Raw genomic sequence first — 12,842 nt, 5'->3', positions numbered from 1 at the left:
ATCAATTGCCGGTATTACGAAATAATGAAAGTTTGTTTTTAACCCCGCAAACTCACATTTTGTTGCGCCAAGGAACAGAGGTTACGTGCAATTCACTTGCACCTGCCATGTACCTTCTCGAAGATTCGTGGTATAAGTTTACACCTAGACCAGTCGAATCACTTCCTCCAATAATTATGAAACCCATGACCAAATCGACATGGAAGTATATTAGTCCCGGCTCACTCGCCACGAGCGGAATATATACAGATAATGACCTCGAAACACTTCGAGATCACATAATGTTTCCTGCTGAACGACCCGTGTTACTCAATACGGTGGCTCGAGGAATGATGGGTCAATCAAGCTCTATAAATGGAGGATCTATTTCTAACCTCTTGGACGAAGCCTCCATACAAAAAATAGCCGCGACAGCATGGGAAAATTTTTGGAATCGATTCTTAATTTTTGGAAATGTCAGCGCCGGCATAATTGGAATCTATATGTCGGCAAGAGTCGTTAAACTAATAATAGATACCTTTGTACACGGATACGCCTTACATACCGTGTACGGATGGTCAGTATATTTAGTGGGAGCAATATGGGATTCTATCACCCAACTCCTGCTACATTTAGGAAAGGAAAAATGCAAATTAAAAAAATCATCGCCCTCAGCTCCTGCTGAGTCCGAACTACAAGAAGTAAGACTTTCTGAATTACAAGACGATCCTACGCAAGAAAGACATACCTATCCCTTGCTTCCCCCGCGGGAAGCCACTACCTATACCCTTGAATTAAAAAACTAAACCAATCCTTTACTTCCCAGTTCCCATTCTATTGTTATAGATGACTATGGATATTGGCCACACGAACATAAGACTTCTGACAAGGAGCCCATTGAGAGTGAAAATAATAAAAGCAGACGCGCCCACTCTAATCTGGGTACATCTGCAAAACTCTGCTGACGACTTCGAAGAGCTACTAGAGGAACTCCAACGCAGAATGGCACGGCGAAGCCGATTTTTGCACTACCCACCCGAAGACATTAAACCGGACGAAATTGTTGCTGTCCATGATAGGCACAGATGGCAGCGCGGAATTATCTTTGACACCCACGAAGATGGGACAGCCACTATTCTTCTCAGGGATTGGGCCCGCGTCGTCGAACGACTTTTCTGCGACATTTACCAGCTTGAGGATAGATTTCGCGACTTTGAATGGCGGGCAATTCCTTGCGCAATAGCTCACGTAGGGCCCTGTCCAATAAGAAGGATATGGCCCCGACGAGCCAGAGAGCTCTTAAAGTTCCTAGTTGAACAAAGAGAAGGTTGGATCAGCATCATGGGCGATGTGGAAGAAGAAGCAGCGCTTGTAAAACTAGAAACAAGAAACGACTGCGGGAGCGAAATGCTCGACGTCAAAGACATTCTTTTGAAATTAGGGCATGCTCGGGACACCGAGAATATTTTGGAAAAAGTATACCCCTCGATCTAAAGCATAGATGTAGTAATAATAAAGTTGGTTAGGTAGAAAACCAATAATCTAATAATAATCAAGCAACTATCTTATAAAATACTCACCAATATTTACTCACATAATAAAAATATATACACGCATATACATATCTCGCAATTAATATGTGCACTCTTAAGGCTAAAAGATCTGCAACCATTCTCTTATAGATATGCAAATCGAACGCACTAACCCAAGACTGCTGACTGAGAACCCACAAGCGGTCGAAGTGGTAAAAGTAGACTCACCCACTCGATTCTGAATACATCTGAAGGACATGCGGAAGGATTTTAAGAAAATGCAAAGGGATTTAAATAAAAAGGCGAGCCGAAAGGCACAGTTGTTACAACCTATAATTGATTACGCAATAAGCGGAGAACCAGTAGTTACACGAGAAGGACAAAAATGGAAAAGAGGAATCATTACGGACGGAATCGAAGAAAATGGTAAAGTAACTGTAGCCCTGTTAGATTGGGGACGCATCGTCCGAAGACGACCCACAGAAATTTACACGTTAGAAAATAGATTCAAAACACTACCATGGCAAGGAGTACCTTGCGGACTGGCTTACCTAAAATCAACCTCGGGAGGACCATGGTCACCAAGAGCAAAAAGGGCAATCAAAGCAATAATCGAAAAGCAAGAAAGATGGATCAATATATTAGGAACCCTAAGGGATGAAGTAGCCCTTGTTGAATTACGATTAAGGGGTGAAAACAAAGGTGAAATCAAAATAAAGGAATGATATTGCTAGGACATGGTGAACATTGCGACGATATTCGATCCGTCCCAGCGGTCGAAGTATCAATGAGTCGCGAGGATCCATGGGTCACCACGTGGAGCCAGACCGTAAGCCACGATTCACGAAATAATCAATACCTGAGAGAGGAACTTCGATGCATCACCCTGTTAGAAGGACGACCAATCTATATGAGCCTCGACAACCTACAACTATTCTGCAGCGACTACCAGAATATGGCGGCTGATCAAAAATCAAAATATACACCGCTATTCCCGCACAACTTGGTCCATAGGAAATCAGTAGAACACAGAGACAAATGCACAATTTGCAAAGGAAGGATGATAAATATCAGACCAACAAGTAGCTGTAAGGGATGCACTACGGGATATCAACGTGCCTTCAAAAAACGCTTAGACCAAGGATGGGGAATAGCCATCGCAATCACACCTGAGGACTACAACAATCATCGAGGGAACTCCAGCAACCATCGAGAGGGCGAGACATCTACAAATTTTTAATACCGCGTTAACATTATAAGCAACTACATATTTCTTTATGCCATCAGGAACAGTAGCGAAAAATTAATGTCCATCAACTATGTCAAAGATAGTACAACAGAACTAAATACTCAGGGAGGGAGAAGAACCTCCCAATTAAGGAAATTCATTGAATACCTTATTCCCCCCCCCCCAAAAAATATATATATATATATATGATATATATTAGTAGTTAAATACATATCTCAATCGATGAATTTTCAATTACAGCATGTAACATGGGGGAGCCCTTCAGCCTCCACTGGGCCGAGTTGTTCTGGGAAGACTGTCTATATCTGAGCGATCTTCGGTGTGTTACCAGCTTAGGAAATTTGAGAGTATTTTAACAACTTGATGATTATTCAAAAATTTGCAGCAAATGCTACGTAATTCTGACACCCGTAGTGAAACTCAGATATACTCGTCTATTTAGGCACCATCTAATCCATGTAAACGCTGTGCGTCAAACCCATTGCGCTATATGTCACGAAATAATGGTAATGATTAGAATGGCCAAATCTTGTCAGGATTGTCTAGAACGTTTCGACCACGCCGACAGAACACTCCTAAATGCCGGCCACGGCATACCTGTAGCCGTTCCTCCAAGGGAAACTTAAGATTACACAAGCGTAGTGTTACGTATAATACTAAGGGAAAATAAGATTGCATTAGGATAAGAAAGAATAACAATTTTTCAAAATTTACTGAACTGATCGTCACTTGTATTTGAGCATAAGGTAAAACGAGGGAAAATCTTCCTTTGTTCCTTTTATATGTATACATCTATTCACTACTTGATCGATTACAGCACACGTATACGCAAATGATGTCTGCAATTCGCAACTTCTGCTGGGGAAAAAAGGGACGAGAAGAAGAAGAAAAATTTTCATCACGTTGTCTGAGCACTGTCATACTAAGGGGAAAACTCCGATGCGTCACTACATTGAGAGGACGCTCGATATATCAACGATTCATCAGTTATAAAAAAATATGTGAAGGTTGCTACCTGGCAATGACATTCGACCAACAAAGAAAATACGCGGCTGTCTCAGCACACCTCCTGGCCCACATGGATTTTCTCCACAACCAGGACAACCCACACAACACATGTACGTAAGAAGGACGCAAATCAAACGTCCGGTACAAGACTTGAGGACGTCCTGAGAACGACTATCGGATGTCCTGTGTACATCCGATGGATGTACTAGGGATGTTCCATGTCCCACCTTAAGTACGTTCTAAGGACGTACTTAAAATGTTCACACCGGACATAACACGGACACAGTTAGGACAAAATTAAGAAATAATGGAAAAATATAAATTTTTTGTATTTAAGTATTTTAAATATTAAAGATAATTTATGTAAAGCTTTATTGCGATGCATAGATCCCCCATAGCAAAAAATATAGTGACCTATCACAATAGGCTCACAAAGTCACAAGTAAATTGTGCGGACAATCGCATATATGTCACTATGACATCACTGTAATATCATTGTGACTAATTGCTTGTCACATAGCAACGTATATGTAATATCACAGTGACAAGTTTTTGCTATGAGGGATCAATTCTGTAAATAAACAAAATTTATTGTTTAACAAAACTAAACAGACAACAAAACTTTGTATAAAATCATCTTGAATACTTAAAGTACTTGTACAAAAAATTAGATTTCTCTAATATTGTAACAAATAGTTGTGTTTTTAATAACAAGTAGAATAAATATAATTATAAAAATGTGTTATTAAATAAAAATATAATCTTATCTATTTAACTTTTATATGTATATAGTTTATTTAAAGTGTAAATATTTAAATACATTTTGAAATTTAATTAACTTTGCACTGTACGTCCGATACACTCTTAATACTGCAATATTTAACATATTATTTGTTCTTGTTCAAAAATCTTAATTTTTTTATTGCAAAGCAATAAATTAACAATAGTAACATTTTACTTATTATCGACGTGCTATTTTTCACGTTCACATTAGTTAAATCACATTCTTATCTAAAAAAAATCTTATTCTAAAAAAAAATTAAAACAGTCCAATCAAATATTGCGAATAAGACAGAGTCTTAAACTTTTCATCTTAATACATACTTAATAAATCACATTTTTATCTAAAAAAAAATCTTATTCTAAAAAAAAAGTAAGCCCAATCAAATATTGCGAATAAGACAGAGTCTTAAACTTTTCATCTTAATACCAAAGACTTAATAACAAGTTTTAGTTTGACCGAAGAAAACAAGATTTGGAAGGAATTTCCAAATTTCATTTTCAAATCTAGTTTTCTTCGGTCAAACTAAAACTTGTTTTTTTTTTAATTCGGTACTACTTTTATATATATCAGACCATCCGGATGGCTGTTGACATGTAACAGACTCATAAAATATTAGTCCAGAAGGGGAAACTTTTAATCAGCATTATTAATTTCTGGATTTTTTTTAATCCCTTCGGATGAACGGCGGAACCAATTTATCACAGTAAGCTCTATCTGTCGGTCATCCATTTTAAACTTCTTTTTCACGATAACTGTAAATGAAAAGGTAAGTTTTCTATAATATTAATCGTCGACTTTTGTTATCAACTATTAAAAATATGAATATTTACCAAATATCGTACGTGCAACAATAGTTCCTTGCAGTTTTATATTATTTTTTCTTCCTTGCCAGGAAATCATCGCTGAAAGTTGTGGAGAAAACACAGCTCCAAGTATTCGTCTTATCATATCGTTGCCATCTTTTCCACCTCGAGTAGAAAACATTTTTTTCTTAAAGAATCAAGAAAAATATAATTAAAATTTAACATTTGTGTATACTTTTATGATTTTTATTTCTTTTTATGAACACTTACAAGTTGTTCACACGCGACCGTGTTATTAGACAACAACGTTTCTAGATCATATCAATCCTGCATAATTGTGAATGGAAATGTAGGCAGAATATTTTCCAATTCTTCTTCCTGTCTTGCGTGCCTGATGTTCCTTTCGCGAAAGTTTTCTTGAGGATTATTTAAAATATCTTGTACTATTGGCACTAAAACATCCCGTATTTCTTTAACATCAAATTTTATTTTGATTAAATCACGTATTACTAGTTTTTCGAATTCTGTAAGAAATTGTAAATTAATTATAAACTCATAATAAGTATGTTCTTTATGTAGGATCAGAATAATTAAATAGTTTACCACTTTCACCGATATAGTTTGATGTTGTTAGTAATGTTTCTTTGCGAGGAATTGAGGATATTATTCTTTGTTCTTCTTGATACATATTCTTGCTGCATCCTGGTTGTGCATCATCTAACGAGGAAACATATATTAAGTAATTATCTGCGCTTTAACAGTTCGAAGGATTAGAATTTGAGACGGGAAAATATCTCAAAAATATTTAAAAAAGATTCAAATAAACGTTATTGGACATTACAAAATGTATTAACTCATCATGTCAGTTGATAACACATTTCGAATTGTTTTAAAATACTTGAAAATATTAAACTGTGAGTTTTAAAATACTTGAAAATGTTAAACACTTTTCTCATGTTTTATTCCTTTTCATTTAAGATTTAAAGCTAATCATAACGTGTCTATTTACATGAATTCCAAGTTCAATCTCATCACCAGTCAATACATTTTTTTAATGTCTTAAACAATTTTTTTTCAATTTTTTTGTAAAGTCTATTTTAAAGATATTTACTATCCTAGAATTTTTGCTCGATTGTACATTTTATAAAACGTATATATTTTATAAATAATTATCTGATTTTTATAGCATTTTCAATTTTTTATTATTTTTTATTCTTATACAATTTTTTATTATTTATATTTAAGTTAAAATATTATTTTAACTGATAATTTTAGTAATAAATTAATATGTTTACCTGTAACGCTATTGCGGTAGTTTTGTGGTGACTTCGTGGCTGAAAAAGTAATCTTTTTTCTAGGAGCCTCACAATTTGCATTTACAACTTTTTCGTTGGTAACTGCGAAGGCTTTAGGTAACTGTACGTTTGGTTTTTTCGGAAGTATTTTCCTTTTCTTTTTCATCGTTTGACGAATTACTTGTAGCACTTGTACTTGTGAAGTTTGGCTTCGATGCATTGTGCAGGAATGTTGCCTTTTTCTTTGTACAGCTCTCTGTTTCATCTGATGAATTGCTGTTACTATAATATTTGCGATTACGTTTAGATAATCGTTTTCCCAAAGCTTTTACATTTTTTGATGGAAAATCCGATGAAATTTCGGCGTCTTTCAAATTTGACTGAGCTGTATCGAAATCGTCTAAAAAATTGGTTTTATGTTAAAATCCAGTCAATTATCGGCTTTTTAAAGTCATGATTTAATATAAATTGAAATAGAATCTTTAATGAATATGTAATATATTTCAAACTTATCATTTAATTTTATTAATTATATACTTAATTTAAAATATTCTTCGTTATATTTTGTATTGCGTACCAAACGTGCTGAGGACTCTGCACTTGTAGATCTTCCAATGTTTATTGGGAAGTGTTCTACGAACAACATTTTTCTTGGGGAAAGTAGTATTGGGCCAGCAACATGTATCCATTGATGTACAAATCCAAAAATCTGGCACAACTTCTACAGTGTTTTCTCCCATAAAATGGACAATGCAAAATCGTGAAGACATCTATGTATATAGTGAAATATTTAAATAATTAATAGATAATTACTGTGTATCAATGGAAATATTACGATATTGTTGTGGCGATGTTCAAAAATAGGAAGAACGACGCCTTTATTTTTTATATTTTCAATTGGAAACGATCTCAAAGAACTGTATTCGCCAGGAAATTGTACTATTCCGAATACTATTCCGAAGCAAGTCGATGGTGCTGGAGAATTAAAAAACGATTTTCCATTTTTCGCAAGTTTGCCAATAATGACAATACTATTATTACGATGGCAAATATTTTCTACCATAACAATACTATCATCTTTCATTATGCAGCAGTTATTAGGAGCTTTTGTAGTAATTGTAAAATGTTGGAATTGAATCTTTGTATACATCAGCGGTCTGCAATCATTTATCAAGAGTCCATTGTAACATTCTCTCCTTAATTTATAGGTATTAATGCGATCGATAATTTCAACGGTAACACAATTTCTTCTTAATTCAGAAACTCTGTTACTTATTTGCTGAAGAGGTTTATCACTTTTTCTCACAATTTCCTTGATTTCTTGCAAGTAGTTTTCGAAAATAAATGCGGAAAATTTGTCTAATGCTCCCCATTGTAAAGCATCATCAGCCAGATGTAACAATCCATGTGTATTATATGTAGCATTGTTTATTCCATACAATAATAAAAAGTCGGTAAAATACTCTTGTAATAAATTTTTTGCGTACCTGTTTTGTTCTACATCTATTTCAGGAGTTGCTAAGATACGTATAGCTATTGATAATTTAAGAAAATGCTCATATATGTCCTGTTTTACGACTTTACGAAGAACTATTAGTCCAGTATACAAGAGAAATTCTCTATATTCGGTTGCCTTCATTCGATCAAGCTCATCTAATGCTCTGGGTTTTCGAGCAAATTCTAATGGAATGTGTGTTCTTAATGCAAGTTGTCTACGTGAAATCTCGAGAACTTGTTGTGTTCCCAGTTTCATTGGATTTAATTTTCCGGTCATTAATTTCAGCATTTTTTTCACTTGTCCCAGTAGTACCAAATGCATATAATCGTGGGGGAATTGGGAAATCATATCTATGTTAAGTTTTAACAAGGGACTTACTCCAGTATGGTGTTCAATTTGGGTTTGATTGATAAATGATTCTTTGGTACGCAACGAAGCATTCATTTCTGGAAATACTACTTTTCCTTGATAGATACCTTTAGTCTCACATTTTGGATACCCATAAAATCCGCTATGGCTTTTTATAGAGCAAACATAAGCTCTCGCAGGAGCGTCACATATGAAGCAATCAATTATGAATGGAATGTTCCTGCCAGCATAAGTAAAGCCATTTTGAATTAGGTTTTCAGCTTTTTCGATAAACATTCGTAAATATAATTCAATGCCTGGTGGTTTCCCATACCCGTGAAAGGCTCCAATTAAAAATGGTCTCTTATTTATAAAATTTCTAAAACTCCCAAGAATAGGCCATAGTTGGCTCTTGGAACTTTTAGCAAGAGGTAGTCCATCTATATTAACAGATAAATGTACTTCTTCTGGTAGACACCTGAGGCCATCATTGAGTTCAATTATATGCTGCAAGCCCTTTTCTATTCCAAAATGACAGTACAGTCCATGTTCCATTTGAATAACTTCCGATTTTCTAGGTGTTTTTAAAAGTGTTCGACAATTTTGTGGAAAGCTCTTCATACAATTTTTGGTTCTTAATACGTGTAAAAGATTAGTTACGGCAGATATACATATATTGTTTGCATGATTCCATTGCACTAGATTTGTCTGCAATCTACCAATATTTATTTCGTTATCAACATCGCGTTCCGATTCCATTGAATCTTCGCTATCGTATTCGTTCGGTAAGATTGTTTCTTCTTCTTGTTCCATATCCTGCTCTTCTTCTACTTCTTGTTGCTCTTCTTCTACTTCTTGTTGCTCTTCTTCTACTTCTTGTTGCTCTTCTTCTACTTCTTGTTGCTCTTCTTCTACTTCTTGTTGCTCTTCTTCTATTTCTTGTTCTACTTCCTCTTGTATTGACCGATTACAAGCTTTATTGTAATTGAACGGAATGTCTTCGTTTATTTGCAACTGTCTATCATTACTATTATTGTCACACTCTGACATTCTCGTTTCAGATAAATTTTCTGATTCTTTATAGTTACCACCAAGTTCAATGTCCTGTAACATTTCTTTTATAAGTCGGCCTCGATGCCGACGACTATAAAATTTTTGTTTCTTTAATTTAAGCATGATTCCGTATTTTACTTCAGAAGAAAATAATTGGTGACAAAATCTATTTCAATTCAAATAACGTTTTTGTGAACGTGACAGTCAATATAACGTTTGCGTATGAAGAACTTGCCGTCTGTAAAACCTGCCAATTTAAAAATTGACGTATATTTTTTAATCGTAAAAGTAATTGTATATTAATAAATCTTTAAGTTAAACGTTTCGTATATATTTAATTTGATTTCATAACATAATTGAGAAAAAATTACTTAGTTTAGGAATATATATTTGAATATATTTAAATAATGTAAATAATTTATTCCAATAGTATCTTCTAAACATTTATTTAAATCTAAATATTTAAGAATATTAGGTGTTGGAATTAATTCGTAGCGTTTTACGAGAGATGGCGGGGATACTACAGTTTTCTGTTTTTACCGTCAGAAGCAAATTTATCTTAAATCAGTTGTTAGGTTAGGTGTTATTTTTACGACATCTTACTTTCACTTGTTAATAACATCAAGTTATAATTATTTAAATATGTCTAAATTTATACCAAATAAAGTGTTTTTGCGGGGAGTTTTATTACATTACTTTCATATGAATAAAACTGCTGCGGAAAGCCATAGGATTTTAGAAGAAGTTTACGGTGAGCAAGCTTTAGCTGAACAAACGTGTCGGAAGTGGTTTGCGCGATTCAAGAGCGGTGATTTCGACTTAGAAGACAAGGAACGACCTGGACAGCCAAAAAAGTTTGAAGACAAAGAATTGGAGACATTACTTGAGGAGAACTCAACTCAAACGCTCGAAGAGTTGTCCATATCGTTGGGGGTTGACTTTTCAACAGTGGGAAAACGACTTAAAGCGTTAAGGATGATCCAAAAGGAAGGACATTGGATCCCATACGAATTAAAGCCGAGGGACGTTGAAAGGCGTTTTTTGACTTGCGAGTTACTGCTTCAACGGTACAAAAGAAAAAGTTTTTTACATCTGATTGTTACGGGTGATGAAAAGTGGATATATTACGATAACCACAAGCGCAAAAAATCATGGGTTAAGCCTGGACAACCATCATCATCAGTATCAAAACGTAATATTCATGGATCTAAGCTTCTTCTTTGCATTTGGTGGGATCAACGGGGTGTGGTTTACTACGAACTGCTGAATCCGAATGAAACCATCACTGGGGATCGTTACCGACTGCAATTGATGCGCTTGAGTCGGGCATTGAAGGAGAAACGGCCGGAATGGAGCGAAAGGCACGACAAAATTATTTTGCTGCACGACAATGTTAGACCGCACATCGCAAAGCCAGTGCAAACGTACCTGCAAACACTGAAATGGGAAGTCCTAACCCACCCGCCGTATTCTCCAGATATTACTCCTTCGGATTATCACTTGTTCCGGTCGATGGCCCATGGTTTGTCCGCGGAGAAATTTACTTCTTATGAAGAATGCAAAACTTGGATTGATTCATGGATCGCCTCTAAGGACGAAGCGTTTTTTCGACGGGGTATCCGTCTCTTACCCGAAAGATGTTGTGGCAAGCGATGGAAAATATTTTTAGTAATGTATTTTTATATTTAAACTTAGAATAAATCGTTGTTTCTCTCTAAAAAAACGCTACGAATTAATTCCAACACCTAATAAAAAATTTACATTAAATAAATTAACATTAAATAAATTATTACTTCAAATAAATCTATATTTCCTTGATGGATGACAAAATTATTTCAATTAAAATATCGAATGCAATTCTGTTAAAAAATATTTACTTCATTGAAATAACTTTTGATCAGAATAAGTTATAAAAATATGCTTCAAGATATAATTTTAGAGAAATAAATGCATATGCTGTAATTAAAAAACTACTAAGAATACTATAATTTAAAACTTTAAGAAATGAACAGTTTGATTTTAATTCGTGTAGAGGAAAATTATTGTTGAATTTCAGTATTGGTCAATTCGAATCATAAATATTTTCAATATATTAAAGTTTACTGACTCGAATTAATTGATAATGAAAATCCATTATAAGTTTATTTTAATTTCTTTTTCTTTCATGACAATGATGCTTTAAAGTTCATTTTCGTATAGGACAAATTTTTTTAGATAATTATAGGAACTACTCATAATTTGTTCAGGCCATCCAATATATAGTGTACTTTATTTATCGTAAAAGACAAATTGTCTTAAAGGTTTATGATTATTTGCATATGCTGGCTCATACAGATGATCTGAATCACCGAGTGTATAATATGCATAAACTTTAATTTTTTTCCAATTTACAATTGTAACATTATAAATACAATTATGGATGCAAGCATAATAATATTCAATATGTAACAATAAAAGTTAACCCTAATAGCATACAGAATTGAAAAAGAATTCAGATTTATGTCATCAATTATGAATTTGTTTTAAGATGCAAAAAGAATTATTTTTTTGATTTTTCAGAGAAAGAATTCTTTTTGCATCTCAAAATGAATTCAGAATTGATGACATAAACCTGAATTTCTTAAAAATTCTTTTTGAATTCTCTGTGCTACCTGGGAAGTGTAAAAAGAAATAGAAATTTGTGTCGAGGCTTAACAAAAGAGAAGAATAAGAAATTAAGACAGAAAATACATTTTTAATCGCAAGCAGTTGATATGAAAACTTTTCACTCCTAAGCATTAATAATTGTAAGGATAGTTTTCAAACATAATTTGTATAACTGAGTTATTTACGTAATAGTGGTTGAATTTAAACAAAAAGGTAACAATAATTTATTATTAAACTTTTACAGGTGATTACTTTCCCTGCACTACATTCACACATTTTGGTTTAAACAGCTAATTCTGTTTAGTTTAAAAATAAATAATTTCTATCCTTTTGATTAAACTCAACTTTTCTTTAGTAAAAAGGTTATTTTTTCAAACACCATAATAACATGTGTACAGTAAATTGCCATCGCCAACATATGCACGTGAAAATTAACGTGGGTTCAATATAGGTTAGGTTGTATTATGTACATTCCAAACAGCACACTTTATCCAAAGGATGTTCTACGAACATTCTTAGGAGGTCTGTGCTATGGGATGCGATTTACAATTACGATTTTTTGTCTTACCTACGATATATTCTTTGCTGCGAGAGGTTAATATCCTCGTTTCTCTGTTTATAAAACTGGCACAGCATATACGACAGGA

At 34.1% G+C, this 12,842-nt stretch overlaps 1 protein-coding gene across 2 annotated transcripts in view; it reads right to left on the bottom strand.

Moving 5' to 3' along the window:
• Nucleotides 1-5,975: 5,975 nt before the first annotated feature.
• Nucleotides 5,976-12,842, bottom strand: part of LOC120358827 — a 7,216-nt gene continuing 349 nt past the window's right edge. Inside the window, exons 1-4 of one of the 2 annotated variants that reach the window (XM_039454366.1) lie at nucleotides 12,764-12,842; nucleotides 7,228-9,796; nucleotides 6,651-7,050; nucleotides 5,976-6,072 (exon numbers count right to left, since the gene is read on the bottom strand). The exon at nucleotides 12,764-12,842 is cut by the window's right edge and continues 349 nt beyond it. In XM_039454366.1, coding sequence (XP_039310300.1) covers nucleotides 7,441-9,672 — 2,232 coding nt within the window. In that variant the 5' untranslated portion in view covers nucleotides 9,673-9,796; nucleotides 12,764-12,842 and the 3' untranslated portion in view covers nucleotides 5,976-6,072; nucleotides 6,651-7,050; nucleotides 7,228-7,440. The remainder of the gene's footprint in view (nucleotides 6,073-6,650; nucleotides 7,051-7,227; nucleotides 9,797-12,763) is intronic. The other variant, XM_039454367.1, reaches the window with a different exon arrangement.

This window comes from Solenopsis invicta, chromosome 10, assembly GCF_016802725.1.
Source record: "Solenopsis invicta isolate M01_SB chromosome 10, UNIL_Sinv_3.0, whole genome shotgun sequence".
NCBI classification, from domain to species: domain Eukaryota; kingdom Metazoa; phylum Arthropoda; class Insecta; order Hymenoptera; family Formicidae; genus Solenopsis; species Solenopsis invicta.
Note: the sequence above shows the minus strand (reverse complement) of the source record. Positions and strands in the feature narration are given on the sequence as shown.